General features: G+C 37.0%; 2 protein-coding genes across 6 annotated transcripts; one reads left to right on the top strand and one right to left on the bottom strand.

Moving 5' to 3' along the window:
* Nucleotides 1-275: 275 nt before the first annotated feature.
* Nucleotides 276-9046, bottom strand: LOC127876180 (mesenchyme-specific cell surface glycoprotein-like). Of its 2 annotated transcripts, none has more exons than XM_052421188.1 (11): nucleotides 8890-9046; nucleotides 5128-5353; nucleotides 4449-4688; nucleotides 4133-4337; nucleotides 3393-3525; nucleotides 2682-2796; nucleotides 2193-2369; nucleotides 1862-1918; nucleotides 1312-1565; nucleotides 766-989; nucleotides 276-433 (listed from the first exon to the last, which is right to left on the bottom strand). In XM_052421188.1, the coding sequence occupies exons 2-11, from the start codon at nucleotides 5330-5332 to the stop codon at nucleotides 319-321; spliced, it is 1725 nt and encodes a 574-aa protein (XP_052277148.1). In that variant the 5' UTR covers nucleotides 5333-5353; nucleotides 8890-9046; the 3' UTR covers nucleotides 276-318. The 2 variants fall into 2 exon arrangements, with proteins under 2 accessions (XP_052277148.1, XP_052277149.1); XM_052421189.1 differs by lacking the exon at nucleotides 8890-9046 and adding an exon at nucleotides 8484-8507.
* Nucleotides 8635-24157, top strand: LOC127876181 (mesenchyme-specific cell surface glycoprotein-like). Of its 4 annotated transcripts, none has more exons than XM_052421192.1 (11): nucleotides 8635-8742; nucleotides 17070-17274; nucleotides 17829-18068; nucleotides 18682-18886; nucleotides 20121-20253; nucleotides 21121-21235; nucleotides 21670-21846; nucleotides 22176-22232; nucleotides 22609-22862; nucleotides 23476-23699; nucleotides 24016-24157. In XM_052421192.1, the coding sequence occupies exons 2-11, from the start codon at nucleotides 17079-17081 to the stop codon at nucleotides 24131-24133; spliced, it is 1719 nt and encodes a 572-aa protein (XP_052277152.1). In that variant the 5' UTR covers nucleotides 8635-8742; nucleotides 17070-17078; the 3' UTR covers nucleotides 24134-24157. The 4 variants fall into 4 exon arrangements, with proteins under 4 accessions (XP_052277152.1, XP_052277151.1, XP_052277153.1 ...); XM_052421191.1 differs by having other exon boundaries at nucleotides 8644-8796; nucleotides 17068-17274; XM_052421193.1 differs by lacking the exon at nucleotides 8635-8742 and adding an exon at nucleotides 9502-9538.
* The last annotated feature ends 653 nt before the right edge of the window (nucleotides 24158-24810 follow it).

Genomic DNA, 24810 nt, shown 5'->3' on the forward strand with positions numbered 1-24810 from the left:
TTACATTCTATTTTCATAGATATATGGAAACTGTGTTGGAGGAGTATATACTATTTTAAAAATATACAAGTGCAATTACTAGGCAGATTTTCATGTTTGTGCTTAAGTTTAATTCTTGGAAGATTTCTAAGTGCATTCTTTTACTTACACCCGTACATATCGTTGCCACCAACATGAAAAACCGTTTCCAGTTCTTGCATATCACAAGAAGCAGCAAACATGTGACTGTTGGCAAGAAAATCGAAACAAACAACAATAAAAACAACCCGAGTATATTTATAGTAAATACACTGGCTTTAATAATTTTAGGAAAACAACTCAAGGAATAGTTGGGGTCTCGTCCACTATCTCGTACAATGAAACTGCCCCGGCACCCGAGCTTGTCACGTACAACAGAGGGCGGTCGACTGGACTCTGGTCACTCGTGATGATGCTGTCAAAGAGCCGTATAAATACATCTAGAAATTACTGGTGTTTATTATTGGGCTTTAAAGAGGAATTTTACCGTCATGGGTATGAAACAATTAACACTGACAAAAACATACATATATTTTTATTTTATTTCTGACCGTTCATATTTCAATGCACTCGTTGTATCATGACTGTTATTGGTACTTAAATGAAATGCACGATTGTATAAAGGCATCCTTTCACAGACTACATGTAACTTAAATCTTCAATTATAAACAAGTATATTGGAAACCCTTGACTAACTAAATACAAGTAATAGCCACTGATGTCTTATTTAAAACAACTAATATCTACCCGACAGAGGAGATGTAGAGATCCCCAACGGTTTTCTTCGTGTACAGATCATTCCAGGGCTCGTCCATGTTACCAGAGCGGTGTATGGCCTGGAATTGTGGGATGGGCTGACCAGAACTCGTGTCTACCGTGTAAAGGAAGAGCGTGCCCGTAGACCAAGTGCCGGCAACCAACAGCAATGTTCCGTTGTCGTTTGCAACGTCGATGCTAGACACGTGCGCACCCTAAACGAATATATTCGCTTTATGCCTCTTTATTTTATAACAACTCTTGTGTAAAGCATCAAATCGAATCCTAGTCACTTCTTCATTGCATGAAGTGCCTTCCTTTTAATTCATAAAACCTGTCAATAAAGGAACTTTTATTCCTGCCGTTGACATCGTTTCTAATTCGAACCGGAATACGTGCCTTTGTATTTCGCAAATGTATGTAACATTACCGGTGAAAGTTACTTTTATAAGCTCTTACGCGTGATCGATACGTTTAAAGCTTCGACATACGGTCGAAAAGATAATTCAAGAAATTCATAAATGCAAACAAAGTTACCTGGAATTCTGAGGCAAAGTCTCGATTCATTTCAGGTGACGAATAAATGGCCGTACTGAGAAGGTAGTCAGTGTTGAAGACTGGCTTGTAGAAGCTCTCCATGTATTCCTCGAGCGTCCCCTCGGTGTCGAACACAGGGGCCTGCATGTTGCTGGCGTCCCAGATAGAGAAGCCACGCCCACCAAACATCTCGATGTGAGAGTACAAGCCAGTAAAAGCGTTCTTGCCATCAACGGTACTAATCAACAACCGACCTTGGACAATGAAGGGTTTACGTCACAAAATAGGTTCTCATGTGTTTAAATATTGCACATATTTGCATATACCGTACAGACAACCCAAGCTTGCTTTATATCAAGTAATGATGCGCACCTTCTTTAAAATGTGTTTTTGATCTACATGAAATTAAACTTCTTCGCATGATGTGAACATTACATTTTCAGACCATTATTAAATAGTATACGTGTCATTTATTGACAATGAATATCGGCAATTACTACTATTCATTTATAGAAGTTAAAGAAATGTCATGTTGCTGTCATTGTATTACCGAGGAACTCGTCGTTGGAAACATTAACCCTTAGGTTCGGATCTTCAATCTGTGAAACTGAAAATGATAATTATTGGATTATATAAAAAGCAGCTTTAACATTTTATTAAATTCTCAGGAAATGCTCAATTTGTAGATTATGGAATACAAATTAAGCAGAGGAGAAGGCAATGAAACAACTGAAGCACTAATCTATTCAATACATTGCCATTTTCAACAATGAACTTTTATTTGTTTAATATGTAAAAAAACACAACACACGATTAAATTAAGCAATCAACTGCAACATTTGAATTATATACTTTACTGCAAATAGGCAATTGCATGTTACCTATAGCTTTTGCGATGGTGCTGTCAGTCCATTGGAAGCCATGCTTAGTTACCGTGTACTGCTTTCTGTCACCGGCGTCGGCAGTGACAAGGAATTTCTTGCTGCCGATTTCAAATGATGCTATGGCTCCTGGCTGCCTCACTGAATGCAGACCTGGGTATGTCCGTCGGTGAACACCTGGGAAAGAATAATCATTCGTCCGTGCATGGTATAAATAGACTTAGAAAGTACGCAATTTGTTATTGGCTCATCTGAAAAACCGTTTTGTCTTATTGCACAACTGTCAATTGACATTTATACATAAAGAATTACCATTTTCTAAACCCTATTACATCTTGTACGGTTTTTAGGAACAGAAGTGTGACGAATAATATTAGACGGTCGCAATAAATGTCACTAAAGAACTGTAAGCACCATTTGATCAATACTTACATACTTTAGGCTCAATGTCTTAATGTTAAAATAAAAGAAGAAGCAAGTCATTCCTACCTCCGTCCCTGTCACTGACGTCCACACCCGTGTTTTGCCAGTTCTTCCTCGGCAAAGGGATGACCGACGAAATCGTGCCATTACGCAATTCGACCCTTGCAATAGCGTTGTTTTCCTGAACGTAAAACGTCGATTTGATTAACATCTTTTTATTAAAATGCATCTCGTATTCATGTACTTAATATTAATGCTGTAGGAGTTATTAAGACAGGTCTGTATCAGATCATTGAATATTTAATGTATATTTTAAAAATAAATAATCTAGTTTTTTTTTAGGTTTTTCATTGTTCAACTAAGGATCTGTAAAAATAAAAGCAAACTTTTTTAAAGAGTTAATTTTAAATGTCAAATATATGAAATATAGAATGTGAAGCTTTGTTAAATCGAAACAGTGCATTTTACAATTTTACATTCGAATATAATCACAGATAATTACAAGAAATTCAGACACACTATAATTAACTTATAGAGTTTTCTAAAATAATGCACATTCAAATCGGAATGTTTTGCGTGTCAACTTCTCATTGCCGTATAGCATATGCGTAAAGGCAAAGGTTTACTTTTAGTATGCATTGCATCATTCAAAACAATACATGGAGAAGAATTGAAAAAATAAGAAACAGTAACAAATACCTTGGTGGAGATTAATGGAGGAGGATTAACGGCGACTCAAATGTTCTAAAAAGCAAAGGGAGGGAAATAGCGACTTACTCGCAGTGTGACATATGCAGTTCGACCGTCTCTGCTGATGGTAACTTGTTCTGGTTCCAAATCCTGTGCCACAGTCGTATCACCACTGTACAAACTCTTTGGAATGTACAGGGAAGGAGTCCTTATCTGCATGCTGGTAGAGATGTGTATGCACTTTTGAATGGGCGTTTTAGGATGATTTGAGTCGTGTTCTGAGAAAACTGGGTATACTGCTTGTGCGTAAATTGTCATCCCAGTCCGCACAGGCTAATCAGAGACGACACATTCCGCCTTTTTGGAATTTTTGCTAATAAGAGACTTCATTAAAACGAAAAATGTCATAAAAGTGGAAAGTAAAGTGCCGTCCCTGATAAGCCTGTGCGGAATGCACAGGCTCACCTGGGACGACACTTTACACACATGCATTATGCCCGGTTTTCTCAGAACACGACTCATTTATATCCCATTACAACGCTGACTTTTGAACTCGTGAATTCGTGGTTACCAAAAACGAACGCATACTTTGGTGAACGTTTATGTTTGAATTGTACATAAAACTTGTAAATCCTTATAATGTCCTATGCTTTCAAAACGTATTTAGAGATGGATAAAGTTTATTTACTAGGTTACATATTTACTGAATAAATGATATATTAAAAAAGTTATATGATTTAAAATATGTTTATATAATTTTGTAGACATAGCACATTGCACTTAATATGCAGGATTTCGAGATGCCCATGATCTGGAAACTAAATTACTTGAAACCTGGCTGTCCGATGTTGTAGTTATTAAAATCGACTAGGCGGACGCTTGGGTTGCCCGTCTTCTCGCTTTCTATAATCGTGACAGAGCCCTCGGGATCGACGTAAGCTCCGCCTTCATCTTTGCCGGCTGCTCCCTCGTTGGTAATGACGACTCTAGAACAATCGGGCGTGTATCGTATATGCTTCGGGCGCGGGCCCACTGAAATTCGACGCAAGATCTTAGTACACTTTTTTCAGTCGGGAACATGCATATGCATCGCTCCTTTTATATAAAACGCACTGTAGGGAAGTATATTTAAAATCTTATCACCTGTCACATATCCGTCTAACATAACATCGGTGGCGCCCGAGTTCCTCGTGTGAGTGAGGTAGAACCTTACGTGACCTTCATTCGTGTCCGTCTGTGCGGAGAGGGCCACTGCGATCTCGCCTCCGCAGATGTCGATGGCCTGGGGCACGCCCTCTCCTATGGTGAACTTGTGTTTGAACAGACGTACGGGGTTCGCCGGGTCTATGATATCGATGACGTGCATCATATGACTTGTTGATCCTGTAAATCAAACTCAATTTTTGAAGTAATAGTACAATTGTACAGAAGTACGGAAATAAGAACTAAAAAAACTTAAATATTACTTCAGCAATACATCTTATTGGTCTTGTTATAAATGCCGTTTGGGCTTTGACATATACTTAAAAAATCAATTGCAACAAATTAATAATTTACCATTAACCTATTACCGTGTAATTGCAATCTGAAATACACATATCAACTATTCTATGTATTCACATTCAAAACACGAACATTGTTTAGAGATTGCAATTTTAAAATCAGAATAAAACCAATAGCGTACATGTGTAATGCAGTTGACGTCAATACGTGGGTTTAAGTGTCCAAAAGCACTTGCTAAAAAACGTAAAATATTAAGATGCGCACCCACCGACATTTTATCAATAACGTAAATATTTTAGATGAAGTGCGATACACGTACCAATAACGTAAAGAAATGAGTTGGCGAAATCAAAAGCGGCTGCCTCAGATGCTTTAAGGTCGATTCCGTAAAAAACTTCGTTGCCGGCGCTGTTTAGACCCGTCGGAAGCTGGATATAGGACAGAGGCTTGAATGACTTGTAACCCATGGTGACATGGAGACACGTGATACCGAGCACGAGGAGAACGAGGAGAAAGGTTTTCATTTTTGTTGTGGTATGTGCGCACTGCAAGACAAAAACAGTAAGCTTTCGAAGGTATAATTCAGCCTGGATTCTTTTATTGTTCAGTTGTTGGATTTAAAAAGTGAACTGTATTTAACCATTGTCAAGTTATAAACAGCAACTATTGTATTAAAGTAACATTACTATTCAAAATCAACGAAAATTTCGTACAATTGTTCGTAAAATAAACTTAACCAATTAAAATCAGTGTTCCTTATGGCAATTGCCGAAATTTCAACGTCAGATGTGGTCTGGTAAAATAGATGTTTGTAGATACAAAATGCTCGTTTTTATTATTGTTTTGTATATCTATTAATACGACACATGAACACTAAAATGGTGTTCTTGTGTCGTATGAATATATATATTCGCGGGAATTAGTTGTGGCCACAAATAAATAAAAACGAACATTTTGTATCTACAAAAATCTATGTAATCATACCACATCTTGCGTTGAAAATTTGGCTATTGCTATAAGGAAGACTGATTGTTAAGGTGTTAACTTTATTTTACGAAATCCTTAACGAAATTTTCGTTTATTTTGAGCGTTATAGAGACTTTAAGTGTGTTAATTACACTCTTGTTATCATTTAAATTTTGTTTAAAAAATCGGATGTAAATTCATAGTTCTAGATGCATATGAATCTCATATTAACAAGTACTTTGGATATGTACCATCGAATGGATATATGTAAACTGTGCATTGCTTGCCTGTTTTGAACAGACGAACTTAAGGAAGCGCACCTCTAATGATTTCCCGCGATTTCTTCGAAGGTTGAAGAGCCTACTATTAGGTGCCGTAGCCTAGTGGTTAAGGCGATAGACTAGAAATCTTTTGGGATATTCCCGCGCAGGTTCGAATCCTGCCGACGACGTATACTTTTTTGCGACGCGTTTTATTTATTTTCTAACGTAATTTGATTTAATATGGCATATAAGCTATATTTATTGTTAAATATGTTGCAATTTTTATGCACATTCTTCAATTATTAAAATTAAAACAACGTTATGGCGAAATTGGGTGATTTACTGTTGAAAATACGAACCATGCATGTTGCATTTTTATTTTTATTTCAAAAAGTAAACGGTAAATCTGTCTAGTTCTTGGTATTTTTGCTGTATGTAGTGTTTCTATAAAAACTAAGTTTAAAATATGACTTAAATGATACTATTTTGAATTTTATGACACTTTGTTTTTAACAGACCCAATTTTTACTTGGCTGAAATCACTTACATTTCATGGCGCTCTTCCATAGATAAAAATTTGTAAAAAATAAATTTCTGTAAAAGAATACTTATTTCATCTTGTTTAAACTTTAAACACCTTTACAGCATCTGTACACACCAACTGCATGCCCATATTTGGAAATTTGAATGAATTATGGAACTTTTATATACCCCAGGGGTGAAAATAAACTGGACAAAAGCCGAGCGTGGGGGTGGTTTTGAAAAAATCGGTATATTTTTTTAAAAAGCATGGAAAGCCTACCTACAAATTTGCATGTAGTTCAGTGAAATGATGCTGATTAAGAAAATAATTAATTAGATTATATTTGGATATGTACCCATTAGAGGTGCGCTACCTTAAGAGAAGATAAAGGCGTTCTAGAACATGAGAACATAATGCTCATGGTCGTAAGAAATCCGATCAGTTGCTGAGTGTGTTAACCGTTCCAACAAAGCAAGCTTAAAAATGGCTGCTTGTGTAAAACGTGTTTACTTAGAACACTTTGTCGTAAGCAAGACAATAACTTACTAAATCCGTTAACCCTGACAAATTAGCTAGCTTGACCGTTAGCAAGCCAAGCAATTACTGTGTATATTAACCATTCCTACGCGCTCTCTTCACCTAGACAAGCCAAACAACTGTTGCGTGTGTTAACCACGACAACCTAGCTCTGTTTACCGTAAAAAAGCTAAGCAGTTGCTGTGTGTGGGTTTTCTGTGCCAGCTGAACATTATTGACCGTATGGGAGCCAAACAGTTGTTGTGTGCGTAAACCGTTCCAGCAAAGCGCTCTTGGCCGTAAGCAAGTTAAGCAGTGGCTGCATTAGTAAACCCTGACAATCTAACACTATTGACTGTAAGCAAGAAAAGCAGTTACCGCTGTGTAAACCCTTACATCTTAGCAGTCCTGACCGTTATTTAAGCAATAACTGCGTGCATTAACCCCGACAATTGTCTACTCTTGACCAAAAGAAGCAGTTTCAGCGTGTGTTGAACGTAATTTTAACACTCTTGGTCGTTAGAAATGCACTTTAAACCGTTATCAAGACACGCATTCTTGACCATGAGCAAGTTAAGCAGTTGCTCCCCGTGGTAGACGAGTTAACTTAGAACTCTTGTAACCATTTGCTGTATTGTGCGCCTATACTCTTAGCACTTTTCACCGTGACCAACAAAGCAGTTACTGCATGTGGTAACAGCGCCATCTTATGACATTTGATCGTTAGCAGACCAAGCAGATGCTGCGACAGTAATCAAGCCGAGCAGTGTCTTTGTGTGCTAACCCTAACTAAGCACTCTTGACCGTAAGCAAGCCCATTTTGTTCTAAGTGTTTTTACCGTAAAATCTTTTCCGTACATATAGCTAACACTATTAATCGTAGCACGTCAGGCATTTGCTGCGTGTTTTAATCCAGACAACTGATCATTAATGACCGTTAGCAAACCGAGCAGTTGCTACGTGTGTTAACCGTGCTAATATTGCATTATTGACAACTTAGCATTCATGACCGTAAGCACCCTAACAGTTGATTCTTGTGATAAACGTGCTAATTTATAACTCTTGACCGGAAGCAAGATTAGCAGTTGTTCCTTGCGTTTACCCTGAAAACTTTGCACTCTTTGCCGTAAGCAAGCCAATCAGGCACTGCCTTCGTTAACCATGCCACTTTCACACACTTGATCATCAGCTAGCCAAGTTATTACTGCGTGTGTTTACTGTGCCAACTTAACACGTTTGACCGTCGCAAGCAAATCAGTTGCTGCGTGCGTTAACCGTAACTTAGCATTCTTTATCATAACCAAGAAATGGAGTTGCTGCGTGTGTTAACAATGGCAACTAAGCACTCTTGCTCGTAGTCAAGCCAAGCAGTACTCAACAATCTATGTAACCATGCATACGCAGTACCTCTTATCATCGGCAATGTGGGACTGTCTCTGCGCAGTCTGGTCATAAGTTACTCTGCCCGCAATTATAACGGAAACAGTTTCTCGGTTCTATTACCGGACAATGTTGCACTAATTAGACTGTGCGATTTGTGCGTGTGGTCTGGCGATACGCTGGACGCAAATGGCATAAGACCCATGTTTTTTCGACGCGACTACATATATTTATGTTTACAAAACCAAATGGAAAGACGAAGAATCTGTAATGCGTACATAATAAAGTATGCTTTCATTATCAATATGTGATAGTCAGGAACGTTACATTGCTGTATAAGATAAGTCTTTATATAAATAATCAAACAATAACTTAACGTTAGTTATTGAAATGAATAGTTGCGTATAAAATACACAGCATAAAGAATTGTTACCGTTTCAGTTTAAATTAAATCCTGTTTAATGGCTTGAAATTTCCGAAATGCGATTATGTAGTCTTCTTCTAAACTGACATTGTTTTACAACTCGTTCTGCCAAATCGGGATGCGTATCTGATCTTGCATTACATTTCTAGTGTATCGTGACTCGTGGTGCACACAAACTGTGTGTGGTTGTTGACATCACCTTACAATAGCTACGTGTAATTCGATTGAATTCAAAATAACACACAACAAAACAAACAAAAACAACAATAAAATATACAACTTACACAACGTTTTATTCAAATGACAAAATAACAACAAAACAAACGAAAACAACAATGAAGAATACAATTATTCAAAACGACACATAATTATGCAAATGTTTGCGTTTTTAATTGACTAAATTAAAAATATTTGAAATTGAATTAAAGAAGCATCGTAGCATCTTTCTATTTTCTGGGAAAGTGTAGGCTACTTTTTAGCGACTGTCACTGACCAAACACAAAAACTTCGAATAACTGGTGTAATACACTATCAATTAAGCAATCATATATAAGAGTTCTACATTGATTTGAGTACAATATCCATATCCATAAAGGCTTGTACAGAAACAGGTCATAGAGGATCCAGTGGTGTATTATTGCTTGGAATAAATCATAAGGTGAATTTGTGCATCCTTTTTCTTAATGATACATATATATGTATTGTATGTGGAACTGACAGTTCACGAATGAGTTTAACCTTATGTAGTCCTAAATACACGAAGTATAAACTAATAACGTCTATGACTTCTTTCAGCTTGGCTTAAATTGATATTATTCAATGACAAATACTTATATATAATGATAATATAAATATATACATTCCATGCATGCATAATCATGAAAGTTAGTTTGAAAAGGAAGTTATTAGTTACATGTTTGTATGCAATTCAAACGCTTATTTGCAAACAGTATTTTGATATAATATCATTTCGATGTGATCATTAAATAAAAAAAAATGCAATACCAGAGCCAATTGAATAAGCAAAATAATTCAAGCGACAGAAACATGAACAAAAGCAGCAGAAGTAGCAGTAGTATTGCATGAAGAAGCAACGTGAAGTAAAAAATCTTATCATAAATACTTAAATAAATTATAAAAATACTCTCTTGTAGATCCTTATATATAAGGATGCATCGGACGCCACTAAATCTATACTGCTATACTGCTTTGCTCCATTTAAAGCTATATACGATCATCTTACGATTTGCTTGACGTATACAAGCTCGTTGCATTATCGTTAAACTTTTCAGCTCATATTTGTTGGGTTACGAAAGCTGAGAAAATCCTGTGTTATAATAACGATGGATGATCCGTGCAGACGACTGATACAATGCACATAAATCGTTAAATACGTAGATTCTATAATGATGTATTCTAGTGTTCGAGGACGAAGTATATGACCATGGCGACCGAAATCTCTCGAGTGTGATATGTACGATGGACGCGATTTTCGTTAAATATAATGCTCTGTTAGCTGAGGTTTGATATTCAATGAAAGAAATCAACATCATTATGCTGAAAAAGGAATACAGCAACTTAGCAACATTGATATCCACAAAAATCCTTAAGGATAGTAACCGGAACTCATGTGGTGTCATCAAACATCAAGTTGTTTCTAGCCAATCAAACTTCGCAACTTATTCCACATATTTTGATTACATTCTTGGAGTTGTCGAATGATGCCGCTGTTTGTTTAATAAACATGAATCGATAAAACCAGACAAATCCTCTTAATGTACATGATTAATAACACATAGAAAACAAGTGATTTGTCCGTTTAAAAAATTTCTGAGGTTCCAACGGGTAGCTCCGCTCGATCCAACAGCTCGCAATACATAGGCACAATGTCGTGTTATTGGCAAACGCGAAGACACCCCCCCCCCCCAAAAAAAAAAAATAATATAACACTGTAACCGGAAAAAGAATACAAAGAAAATATTAGTTAAATCAGTAAATGTTGCTTTTTACAAGATGAAAACAGTTATTACAAGTTATATTAAACAGTAATTGTAGTTTTTACAAGCATATCATTGAACGGCAACTGTAAGATTTTATATGGAACGAAACCGGATATGACGCAGAAATAAAATGTGTATAAAGTAAACTTATCAGGACGCGTTGACTTAAATGCAGAGTATGTGGAATTTAATTATAAAATGTTATGTGAATCAGTCATCGATAAAGTTACAGTTATGCCTACCGTAGTTAACTTGTGTTACATTGTTATAAATTAACGTAGTGTGAAGACGTAAAATTTAAGTTGATGCATGATTGGTTACAAAGCTAGTTGTTCTTTAGCTTTTCTACTTTTTCAGAGAATCGAATTTTATTCAGGTGTTTGGATCAAATGGTTTATAAAAGTACCTGTAAAGTGAATCTTCTTACCATGCTTGCAATACCAAACAATGTTGTTATGATCAACTGAACGTATTTCGTGTCAAGTTGGGTATTAGTCGGTCGCGTGATTTTCATTTCATAGCCAAACATAATTGTTAGTTTAAAATGATTTCACGTGGGAAGATATATAATCAAAGCGCTGTAGGCGCTGAAGGCCTGGGGCTAGGTTTAGTGTGACGTAAAATGCAGTTACGATGTTTTGTCCGAATTTCCCACTTTGTCCAAATTTACCGGTATACGGATTGACCCTAGCGGTTGAGTGCAGAAGCTCAGAGACTGTAAGACAAGACAATAGTTGTGTATATACTACAGTGTACATAGACGGTGGAGGACAACACGATACTGGTTGCGGGAACGATAACCTTTTGTTCAACTCTACAGATCTGGTAGAGGATCGTCTACATAGGCGGTGAAGATATACAACAACAACAACATGGCCGCAAAAAAACTGTTATTGGTGGCGTCAAATAAATCACATAGCCTTAAAAGCTTTCTATTACATAATTAACAGATCAGGAAAACACTCATACTTCCTTTGTAATGTGTATGCAAAAGAAAATCCACTTAAGCCCAAGTCTCACTTTTGCCGGTAGAGCCCCGGTCCATCCCGGTTTGCTAGCGCCGGTCGACCGGCGAGGACCGGGATGATTCGTAGAATTTTTTTAACGCAGTCACACTATTTCCCGGTGCCGCCCCGGTTGAAGCCGGTCAACAGCCCGGCAGAGTCCCGGTCATCCCGGACTGGCTACGGTTTATCCCGGTGAAGTCCCGGCAGAGCCCCGGTTGTCGCCGGTAGTGCCCCGGTGAAAGCCGGCAGCGTCCCAGCATAGCCCCGGTTGTCGCCGGTAGTGCCCCGGTTGAATCCCGGTGAAAGCCGACAGAATCCCGGTATACCGTAACACCGCCGGCACTCACCGTGTCTATACCGGCATCAGACTCCGCCAGAGCAACGGCAACGCCCCGGTTATACCCTGGTTGTCGCCGGTAATGCCCCGGCGGAGCCCCGGTGAATGCCGGTGGCGTTCCGGCAGAGCGCCTGTTTTCTTATATACCGTAGCTATACCGGGACTCTAACGGCATTCACCGGGGCATTGCCGCAGCATTGCCGGGGTCTGTATGGGCCCCGGTGGAGCTACGGTGCCGTCCTGGTTGTTCCCGATGCCGTCCCGGTTGTTCCCGGTGCCGTCCCGGTTGATCTCGGTGCCGCGCCGGTCGTTGCCGGTCCTTCCCGGTGAATCCCGGTTCATCCCAGAGGTATTAAACATTTTAATTCTTTCCCGGTTTTCCCCGGTTCATCCCGGTCGTCCCCGTTGGAGCCCCGGTTCATCCAGGTAGAGCTCCGGTTCATCCCGATAGATACCGGGTCACGCAATGGGGCTCCGCCGGCAACATAGTGAGAATGGGCCTTTACCCTAATAAAAAAGAACGGTGTACAGATTGTCGTTGTCTCACGTACAACTTTTCGCGCTTGATTTTCGCGCTCGATATGCGCAGTGAAATATCATATCCGGTAACTTCGTATATTTCCGAGAATGATCATTAATATTTGGTGTTGTTTTTTTCCTTTTCTTTTTTCTTGATTGTTAACGCAAAATAAAATAAAAATATCTTAAAATATGTTTTATAAATACCAAATGTTATGTCTTCAAAAAATGTATCAGAAAAAAATATTTTTACTGTCTCCGTAGACACTCGTATCTTTTCGGCCTAGACCGTCAAGTGAGGAACTTATTCTCGCATAAATATGCAAACAATAATAAAAACTATGTCGTGGCCAATGCTTAGCAATTTTGCTTCAATAATATTTTTACACGTTTTACGACACTGTCATGTTATATAGTGATGTTCTGTATTTACAATGCGGGTTATTGAGATCTGCGAAGAACTTCTTTGATTGCGCATGAATTGCAGCCAAGTGGAAAATCGGACTTTCGGGAATTCATTCATTCGTGGGCTTTGGCAGCCAGCCAATTCTGACTGTCTCAGAAATTTGTATCATTGTTATGGCCTTAGGGCTACGCCCCAGGCCAAAAATCTCATCACAGTATTTAAGGTATTTAGTATATATCATGTAACATCATATGACATGTATATACCCAGTGATGAATGCAATTTGGCTAACATAAGCTCGAAGAGATGATAATAATTACCGGCGTATAGGACAAATGTTGTTTCACTTTCTGTAAAGTTATATAGACGGTACATTGTAACTTATGAATTTAAAAAATCTTAATGTTTGTGATAAACCCGTTTATCCATAGCGTCTGGAAAAAGGCATTTGCAAACAGCGTAGACCCAGATGAGGTGCCGCATGACGCGGCGTCTCATCAGGGTCTGCGCTGTTTGCTTACAGAAATTTCTGTAAGAAATATTCTAAATATAGAAATAAATATACAAGACATCCCTAATTTTGGAAATAAATTGATCAAATTTAGAAGGATGTGAGAGTCCGCTTGCCATAAATGGGTTAATGTTTGTGATTAACCGTTCTTCTTTGCAGCCTGTATGTCCTTGTTAAGGTTGTGAGTGAGGGTTAACTCTATCTGTACTTGGTTGAGGCTTATCATTAGTTCTTCTTCTGAGAAAATTGGGCTTAATGCATGTGCGTAAAGTGTCGTCCCAGATTAGCCTGTGCAGTCCGCTAAGGCTAATCAGGGACGCACTTTCTGCTTTTATGGTATTTTTAGTATCAAGAAAGTCCCTCCTTACCGAAAATCAAGTTTATGCGGAAAGTGTCATCCCTGATTAGCCTGTGCGGACTGCACAGGCTAATCTGGGATGACACTTTACGCACATGCATTAAGCCCAGTTTTCTCAGAACAAGACTCATTTGTTGGAGATACAAAACTCGAGGGAGAGACCTTTGAATGTTCATAACTTATTAAACCTGACATACGTAGCATACTAACAGTGCTCAATTTCTTAAAGAGGGTTCTATAACTGACGCTTACATTCAGGCAGCACAGACAAGAACTCGTTATGTAAAGTTATATCTTGTGACAGAGTCCGAAAATGTCATACTTTTAGAAAGATCGCAACGCACTGAGTACAGGTTAAGTTCGGTACTTGAATGACCTATATATGGGGATTTTTATGTGTTTAAATTGTAGCATTGGTGCATTTTCAACATGTGTGAGCGAACATTACGGTATAAGAAAAGTGCTGTACACCGTTTCAAATCTCCTATCTGGCCCACGTTTTCTTTCATAATCAAGACCATTAAATATTAAGATTACATCAAATATGTTACTTATTTAGATCCCATGAAGTTCAGTTAGAACGCCAAATAAGCTATATAGTTTGTGGACTTTTTTTCTTATTATATAGAACTTTAAACTAATTTAATATAAACCTAAACAGGTTTTCTGAGTTCTTTATGAGCATTTTAAAGATGTTGATTATAAAAAGCGAACAGCATAACACATTTTGACATGCAAAACATTTAGAGGAACACAGCTAAAGAACTTATATGCATATGTGGATTTGTTTACATCTGTGAAAAATTAAACGAATACAAATCATATGTTAAAGAATAACCATTGTAAATTATTGTAAGTTTAGTTTAGTTTTAGTTGTTAGTTTAATTAATGTAGTGTAACAAAATTGTTATGCACATTTAATTTTTAATATTTAGATAAAATAACATCACCACCACCACCACCACCACTACTACTATTACTATTACTACTACTACTACTACTACTACTACTTCTACTACTACTACTAATAATAATACGAATAATAATACGAATAATAATAATAATAATAATAATAATAATAATAATAATAATAATAACAATAATAGAAATAATAATAATAATAATAATAATAATAATAATAATAATAATAATAATAATAATAATAATAATAATAATAATAAGTATAATAATAATAATATTAATGATAATAATAATAAAAAAAAAAATAATAATAATAATAACAATACGTATTATTATCGATTATAAAAAATCATGAAAATGTCATTTATATATACACGTGTATGACCATCTGCCAGAAGTGAACCCAATAGTGCAACTGAGTCAAAAAATGTCAACGACGACATTTGACACAACAAATACTAATAGAGAAGTCATAGACCGCAAGGGATCACGATCTGTGCATATTTTAAGGTAGAAATGTTCACATTCGCTGAGAAGAGATACGAAACGAAATTAAATAAGAACGGTTCCCATATTTCGGCTCCATTCTTGAATATCACGCTTGAAACGTATGACACAAATGTGGTTTTCGGAAAAAAAGATTGTTTTGTCTACACAATATATATAGTTGCTAAACAGACCAGAGTTGAGCCATTCATAACTGGGTGTTTGTAAAGCAAGCTTATCTCAATGACGTGTGTATGTCGCCGGCCAATTATACATGTAGTAACTGAATGGAAGAAGCCTCTGACTATATCATGAATAAACTACATAATAAACTTAAAATAAATAGTTCTCGACATGCATAAGACCAAAGGACAGACATGTATATTACAGACATACATGCAAACGGCGTAGAATTGCTCTGGAAATTTGTAGAAGAAAGGATAATTATAAGATGTGCTATGAAACGTTAACATTTGGTACTGGTATAATATCCTTACTCAATCAAAAATTAATATTTCTAAGTTTTCAACGCATGCATTAAGTATGTTTAATAGTATGGTCCGGCTGCTCATTGTTCACAGTCATTTTACTAAACTATTTGAACATTGCCCGATGAAGATTTTATGTAAATTTAAATACAATATTGTTTAACTAATGGCACTCTAAACAATACAAGCCCATATGAATCATAAGTTCGCGCCATATACCATTCACATTTGTTTCATTTTTCTGTCACTCGCAGTTAGAAAATAAATTGCCAGTTATTGTGTATTTTTCTTAACGTAAATTATTCATAATCAGAATACTAGATAATCTAGAAACTTCATGCGAACAAAAATATTTTTGAAACAATTTTGTAAATGAAATGCACTATTCTCATGAAGACGAATTCTAAATACATCCCCAAACTGGATCCCTATCTTCTGATCTGACATTTAACCTCGCATATTTGAAACACATCGATAGATGCGACCTTTAGATAAACCATTTCTTCTGACATACATACATGTAGCACTTCAAGTACAAACGTTTTGCAATCAATCTGTCTTTGAAATTGATGTGTTTGTCTATTGTATATACCCATTCGGACTAATTTGGTAACTGTTTTTTATTATATCATCAAATAATTAATGGTCAACAATCACGTGTTATCAGCTGTTTGATGGAAAACAAACGAGACTAAGATTAAAAATAAAAAATATTATGATCACGAGATGGCATCATTTTTGAGTGGAATTTAGACGAACAAAAAATGATCATGCAAGACATGAGACACAATTTGTTTTAAAAGAAACACACGATAATACGCTTTATTAGTGCTTATGTTATAATGATGTAAAACAAAGTGCTTATGCTCATAGTATTTTGCTTCATGATTTCTAAGTATACTTTGAAACTATGACCTCATATATCAAGAAGCTTTTCAAAATATAGTTAAATATATCTGCATAAAATCTGATAAAGGATTAATACTTTTATAGATCAAACGTACACAATTTATCGCTATTCATAGCTTATTTTACTGTAAATATATATTCACGGCAATCTTACGATGATTATTTTAAAGTTTTAAAGCGCAGCTTTTTCTACTAGTAATTTAACTAAACTCAATGCGCTGGTATCTATAAACACGTTTATCTACAGCGAATTAATATGCGCATTATCCTCGTGCTCACGTGCATCGCGTTCCTCCACGTGGTGGGAGGCTTCAAGACGCTGAAACCTCTGTCCCACATGAAGCTGCCCACCAGCCTGTCTAGCCGAGGAGAGGAGCTGTTCATTGGCATCAACCATGGCGCGGCTGAAGCGGCCGCTTACGATCATTTAAACAGCATAGTATATGTCATCGGTGAGGGACCCTTTTTACTACATGTAGCTTGCGACAAGGGGTTAGTTTTTCCAAGTTTATAAAAAGAACACTACAGATATTGACCTTGAAAAAAATACTACAGGTCAAAGACGAAAGTATTGATTGAATATGTTTAAAGTTATTTAGCAAACTTTTTAATAGTAAACCGATGGCAGCAATATGTACACGGATGCGACCAACATGTTGTTATATACCATCGGCTGTCTTATTTACGATGATAAGCTTTAGGCTTTTATCACTGTTCTCGAAAATCGAGATCCTTGAATTGAGCTGTTTTATTTTCGAGGACGGTTCATAGCCACTCGAAAGCAAAGCATGGAAGTAGATATTTAGGTTTTGGTACATTAAGTACATTACAAATTTTGTTAAAATGACGCTTTTGGAATTTGAACATCTCTTTTAACAAAATTCCGATATGCTTGTTTGTGCACATTAATTTAATTAAATGCGCTTTTTCTCTGACAATTATAAAACCAAATGTTATATTCCTCATACAGTATATAGTGTATTATTTGGGAAAAAATATTTTGCAGGCAGATCGGGTCGCCTAATGCACGTGATTGACATTCAGGACCCTGCACACCCATCGCGTCTGTTCAGACACAAGTTCGCTGTAGCGGAGGGCTTTCCCCAGGCCATCGCCATCTGCGGGGGCGAGATCGCAGTGGCCCTCTCAGCACAACCGGACACTAACAATGGTCAAGTGAGGTTCTTCCACACGTACTCGAGAAACTCTAAAGCCACCGACGTTGCGCTCGTTGGAAATATGACAGGTAGTCATTTGAGTCGCGTTCTGAGAAAACTTGGCTTAATGCATGTGCGTAAAAAGTTGTCCCAGATTAGCCTGTGCAGTCCGCACAGGCTAATCAGGGACGACACTTTCCGCGTTTATGGTATTTTTCGTTTAAAGGAAGTTCCTTTTTACCGGAAATCTAATTTAAGCGGAAAGTGTCGTCCCTGATTAGCCTGTGCGGACTGCACAGGCTAATCTGGGACGACACTTTAAGCACATGCATTTTCCCCGTTGTTGTTTTTTTCAGAACAAGACACATATTTATCATAATTATTAAACTAAGTATGTGTTCCCGTTTTGAAACGTATTGCTGGCTGGACTGCCAACACTAACAAACTAGCTCAATGTGTATTGACTTGTTTAGTTTGTGTGAAATACTATTGTTGAAAGCAGGTATAGAAAACTAACTGTTTGGTCCTTGTTTTCAATACTTTTTGTACTTAGGAAATCTTGGTTTTCTTCGAAATCTAGGTGCCCACAACCATTTCAATGGGTCGTTTGGCTGGTGGGGCACTGCGTTAACATATAATAGTGAATTACACACATTTAACAAATGATTATAATTATATTAACGTCTGACCGGAATGTTCTAGTGGGCCCTCATCCAAAGCACCTCCGATACACGGACGACTGCGACACGGTGGTCGTGTCGAATGAGGGGATAGCTGGTAAGGACTCCGCTGGAAACTACGTGAATCCCGAGGGGTCGATTACCATCATCCACAGGGAGAAGACCGCAAACCGAAGCGCCAGAATGGTGGACTTCCATTCATACAACATTGGGCAACCCAACTTTAAGTACATCATTTGAATTTTGTTACATGTATATTCAATGTAGCTTCTCATGATCATTTAAATCGTTATTGTTCTATCATATATACAATAGCTATTTTAAACGTATTCATGTTTCAAAATTAAAGTTATTGCATGTCCTTTAACTAATATGTTAATTACTGTATAGTTAATGCAGATTTGTGGCACACAGAGCACTAGAAAAAAACAAACAAGCGGAATCTATACATGGACTATTGTTCCCAGTCTAGTTTTAGTTGGAAACTCATTTACGTTTGGCATAACTAAACCCAGTGATTTAGTTTTAATTAGCACATCTTCGTTAGTTTGGATTCCATTTAAATTGATTTTACCCTTAACGTAATCTATAGAAAAAAACATACAAGCAAGATACGCATGTATTCATATCATGTGTGTATTATTATATACAATAAAACGTTATTATCGTTAGTATAAAACGTTATAACTTCGAATAGTCAAGAAGTCAAGCTGCAAAAAAAAACAATCAGCAGAACACAGACAGGTTGCAATACTTAAGAATTAAAACCACACATCAACAACACCTTTGACGTTCTTTTTGTGACCTGTTCGCCAAATGCACACTTATTGATTGAGTCACAGTAATAACAGACTTCCGATTTGATGGAGGTGAAAAAAACCCTGAACAATTGTTACGGCTCTTGAACTATTTATTAAACAATGTCGTTGCGAAATAATAAAGACATATATGTTTCGTAATTGGATATGTCGACATTACGATATTGTCAACGAGTTACGTTAATCTTAACAAGAAGTTGCGCGAAATGATAAAGCCTATTACTTTTTTGTCATGTATGCTTGGGACTTTATCCGGTTGCTGAGGACTTCTAACAGAGATATTCAGTACCGAAAAAGTTGTAAACGCCGAGCATCAGCTTTGATTTCTCTCGTACATAGAAGAATATGAATACATATCCACAACTTGTGTAGTTATATAATATTATATGAAAGTTGTTTGAATTGCCTTGGTTGCTGGCATCATTCTGACAGACCCTGTAACATTTTCCCGACACTGAATTAAAATTAAATGAGAATATACAAACCAGACATCAATTACGTAAAAAGAAACCACACATTAATGCAAACGATAAATTGACAATTAAATTTTCTTTAAAATGCATTGAAGGATGTACGCAATTGTTCTAATTATATATTTATTCAAACAATATTAACTGTTTCATGTTTTTTTTCTTGTTGGCAGCATGCAGATTCGGGTGCCCTCTCTGTACATACCGAAGAGCTTTTACAACGGTGACACGACTGTAGCTCAAGATATAGAACCGGAGCACGTGACCATTAGTGGAGATGGGAGCAGGGCATGGGTCACTATTAGGGTACGGTCATGCCATCATTGGTTGACATGTTGCTTTTCAGCATTTGAAGACCCTTAGCCATATCACTGAAACCGTGTTTCACGTTTTATTTAAGCGATTTACATTTCATCGGATACAGCCTTAATCATAACAAAAAATGGCAAACACAGAGTTCATTGAAAAGCAAATACACAGGGTGTATACAAGTTTAATAAATCTTCCAGCATTATTATTTATAAAAACTAAGCTTAATTTGTCCATACAGACATAGCTTTAAATAGTTTGCGCTTATATATTAAGTTTTAGTTTAAAGCTTTCTTGAGAAGCGCAAGTTTTCATAGTTTAAATGCACTCTGTATGTTTAACTTTGTTATGAACTCCATATAGTGAAGAGGAGAGCAACTGATACAAAAAGTTACAGGCAATAAAGTGTACACGTTATTATGTAACAATTAGTATTTATACAAATTAAGAATGGAATGTGGTAATGTATATCATGTTGACATTTTATTGTTTGTTATTTTTTTTGAATGTAGAAATTGCACTGACATGAACTTTAGGAAGACTACCATTCCAAGAACACAATGCGGTTGCTCATATCAATCTTAGAAATTGTCTTGTTGACTAAGTTTGTGCTCTTTTTAAAACATACTGCAAAGTGGACGAGACTTACAGAGACGGCGAAACCGGAACTTCGGACACACAAGGAAAGGATTGATAATAATGTATATGTATGTGTAGGTGATGACGTCATACACATGTCAACCGTATTCACATTTGGACATGTAATGCATTCAAAATAACGAATATATATATATTTCATGTCAATTATTATAAAGAATTACACACGTACAAGCAAAACTCTACATTGTCTTGCTGTCTGTCCAGGAAAATAATGCTATCGTAGAGATGTCCCTATCATCTTCCACAATTACACGGATAACGCCATTGCCGAAAAAGGTCTGGAACGCTCTTCCGATTGACGTCAGCGATCGAGACGGCGGTACGTTCTGTTTAAAAATGACCTTCACGTCCGACATTGTTAACGTGCTTTTTAGCGTATGATGGTTTCCAAAGTAATATATGCTACTCTCCTAAGCGGTGATATTGATGTTGTTCTGTTCGCCAAGCACTCATGCCATTTGCCTGTCCGCCCGCTCGTATTTAACGTCTTGACTCAAACATAACTGTTATTCATATCACGTTTTGATAAACGTTTAGTATAGCTTTTCCAGCCATATGTGTTTTTCGAAACATTGTATTCCTTTGTCCTATTGTAATTAATATTTATTTTAATGTTTTGTTAGCTTCATTGGTTTGTTTCATATATACTTGCACAATTATAAAAGTTTCTGCATTTTCATGTGCTATACTATTTTATGCATTAGTGCCCAGAAAATATTTTCATGATTTCAAAACTATTCACTATCCGCACAGGCATACACCGACGAACCTACGCTGGACTACAGTCTCTCAGACAGCCGGGAGCCATAGCCCGTATGATCGCCGGCAACAAGGAGTTCCTCGTCACAGCCGACGCCGGCGGCGTGAAACGCTACACGGCCATCCAACACGGGTTCGTGTGGACCGACTATGCGTACGGCAGTGCAATTGGTAGGTGATGGAGACGGCTGATCCGTGTAAATGTCAGCACGGGCAATGTAAATGTATCAATAAATACATTTATACATTACAATATCTGGTGTAAACCGTCTTGTTTGTGACTTTATTTAGATACTTATTAGAAAGTGTCTCAATAAGTCGAGCAATATCAGCGTATAACTGATAATCAACATATAATAACGAAAATCACTAAAAAAATAACCGTACAGACTCCAAAGGATTCGGAAAGTTTTTTTTATTTCAAATATAAGTTGCGAATTATGTTGACAATTTTTTCGACATGAATGCGAGTTCTCTAATTGACACATTTCATTTTTCAGCAAACAAAATTGAGGGCGATGCTTTAAAGGCAAATGCGTCAAACAACGAATTATTAGGTAATCTTAATATATTTATATTTCCAAAAAAGAGTTATATCGATGTTGCATTTGAATATATACTTTTAAATCTCCATCTGTTAATTTAGTACGACTATGAATCAAAATGGTGGTTGAATGGCAATACTGAGGTAATGGCAAACGGAAGAGTTTTTTTTATGTCAAAATCATAATTCTTAAGAGGCAGATACAAACATTCCGTCAAACAAACATGCAGTTGAGTGTTGTTGTATAATGATAAAACAGGTACACACGATTTCAGGACAATACATCCCAATTTTTTAATCAATAGCTATGCCCATAACAAGCTCTTAATAACTGTCTGCTGTACACATCATACAATTAGTGACGTGACATGGTCACATTTGTTCCCTAGGTCGTATCATGGTGAGCACTGTTGACGGCAAGAATCCCTACACGGGAATGCACTCGCACTTCGAGATGTTCGGTGGGCGTGGTTTCTCAATCTGGGACACCAGCAACATACAGGCCCCCGTGTTTGACACAGAGGGAACGCTTGAAGAGTACATGGAGAGCTTCTACAGAGAAGTCTTCAACACCGAGCATGTCACAGAAACTTCTAATTATTCCTCACCGGAAATGAACAGGGACTTCTCCTCCAAATTTCAGGTTAGGGGCAGAATTGCTGTGGTAACCCAGACTTGTTAAATGCATGCCTTTACCTTCGTTAACCGTGTTTAACGTTTTTGATAATTGATAAAGGTTTACATATGGTTTTAGATCAAACCATAATGAACCATTATTTCAAGACGATGGCATCCATATACGCCAAACTTAAATACATTTGCTTAAGAAATAAACACAATCAAACCTTATGCAAAATATACTATTATTTCAAGACTTTGGCATGCAGATAAGCTGTACGTACACATGTTAGCTAAAGGAGTAGTACATACATTATGTTGAGTTTCTTGTTTAACCCATTAATGCCTAGCGTCCTGAAAAAAGGACAATGCAAACAGCGTAGACCCAGATGAGACGCCGCATAATGCGGCGTCTCATCTGGGTCTGCGCTGTTTGCTTAAAAGGAATTTGTTTATAAAATATTCTAAATATAGAAATAAATATACTTGACATCCCTAATTTTGGAAATAAATTGATCCAATTTAGAAGGATGGGAGAGTCAACTAGGCATAAATGGGTTAAATACTATTCATAAGCTGAACAAGAATTCCCACGAATTTCAAAAGATCACTCAACAATGTAACTTCGTGTTCTACAGGGTGCTTACGTCTCCAGCATTGATGTCCAAGATGACAACGGCACCGTATACTTAGTCGCCGGTACGTGGTCCACGGGCACGCTTTTCCTGTACACGGTGGACACGAGTTCCGGTCAGCCCATTCCACAGTTCCAGACAATACATAGGGCCGGTACATCTGACCTACCGTGGGATGACCTGTATACACAAGACACCATTGGCGACCTACACATCTCGACTGTTGGGTAAGCGTAATCTCGAAAAATTGTAAATATCCAATATAAACAAACCATTGTATTAGCTTAGTAAGAGTAAAAAAATCTTCTTATTTAAATCAGATTTTACAGAAATAATGTGATTTGATTTAACATTGAATAAGCTATTGAAACGAAAACAAGAACAATATATGTTTTTTTTTAAAAATTTAAATCACGAATTCAGCATTGATCGGCTTTTCCATGAAAAGTCAAATCAAAATTCAGTTCGACTAGAGATAACCAAACATACTACTGTTCATATCAAATGATCACGCAGCGTTTAGAAAACTTGTTTTAACTAAAGGATCATCCCGAGCACCAAAAGCCCTAACAATAGGACGCTGCTGTTCGTCGCCGCCTCTGGTTCCGGTTCACTCTCGCTTTATGAAATAGCTGACAATGTTCCAGTGATCATCCCTTGATTATGCAATAAACTTTATTGTGTGTACTCGCTTTCTTTATCTTTAACAGCCCATTAGGTTTACATTTACATGAGATGGTTGATACAATCAAAAGCGGGAGTGCAGGAGTATCTGCATTTTTAAAGATAAATGCAAACATGAATAAGTGTTTAAATTTATTATTCTTTTTTTTCAATGATCTGACATGTGCAGAACTTCGTAAATTAAAATAGTCCCATTTGTGCTTATCAAAAGTCTTCGTTTGTTTACTGCTTTACTTCGACCCGCATATTCTGAACGAAAAGAATAACAAGTTACTTATTGGACAGACAGACGCGTTTCGAAGGGACTGCGAGTCAAACATCCTTAACCATTTGCATGCTGGGAAATTTGTCGTCTGCTAAAATGTCGTCTGCTGAATTTCTAAAATTAGCATTTTCTTAGATTTTTTTTCAAAAAATACTATCAGAATAGCAAACAGTTTGGATCCTGATGAGACACCACGTTCTGTGGCGTCTCATCTGGATCCAAAATGTTTGCAAAGGCCTTCAAAATTCGGTTCCCGCACTGAAAGGGTTAACAATTTTGTTCTTTAATTGTGCGCAAGTAATGGCGATTTAAAGGGGCCTTTTCACAGATTTTGGCATGTATGGAAGTTTGTCATTTTATGCTTTATATTGATAAATGTAAACAATGTA

Source organism: Dreissena polymorpha, chromosome 4 (assembly GCF_020536995.1).
Source record: "Dreissena polymorpha isolate Duluth1 chromosome 4, UMN_Dpol_1.0, whole genome shotgun sequence".
NCBI lineage: Eukaryota > Metazoa > Mollusca > Bivalvia > Myida > Dreissenidae > Dreissena > Dreissena polymorpha.

Bases quoted from the DNA above. Each gene is read 5' to 3' on its own strand.
- LOC127876180 (XM_052421188.1), bottom strand. From the start codon at position 5,332: ATGAAAACCTTTCTCCTCGTTCTCCTCGTGCTCGGTATCACGTGTCTC. The intron at 4,338-4,448 runs GTGATAAGATTT...GTCGAATTTCAG, and splicing joins GTTAGACGGATATGTGACAG to TGGGCCCGCGCCCGAAGCAT. The intron at 1,566-1,861 runs GTAATACAATGA...TCATTGTCCAAG, and splicing joins TTCCAACGACGAGTTCCTCG to GTCGGTTGTTGATTAGTACC.
- LOC127876181 (XM_052421192.1), top strand. From the start codon at position 17,079: ATGCGCATTATCCTCGTGCTCACGTGCATCGCGTTCCTCCACGTGGTG. The intron at 20,254-21,120 runs GTACGGTCATGC...CTGTCTGTCCAG, and splicing joins GGGCATGGGTCACTATTAGG to GAAAATAATGCTATCGTAGA. The intron at 22,863-23,475 runs GTTAGGGGCAGA...CGTGTTCTACAG, and splicing joins ACTTCTCCTCCAAATTTCAG to GGTGCTTACGTCTCCAGCAT.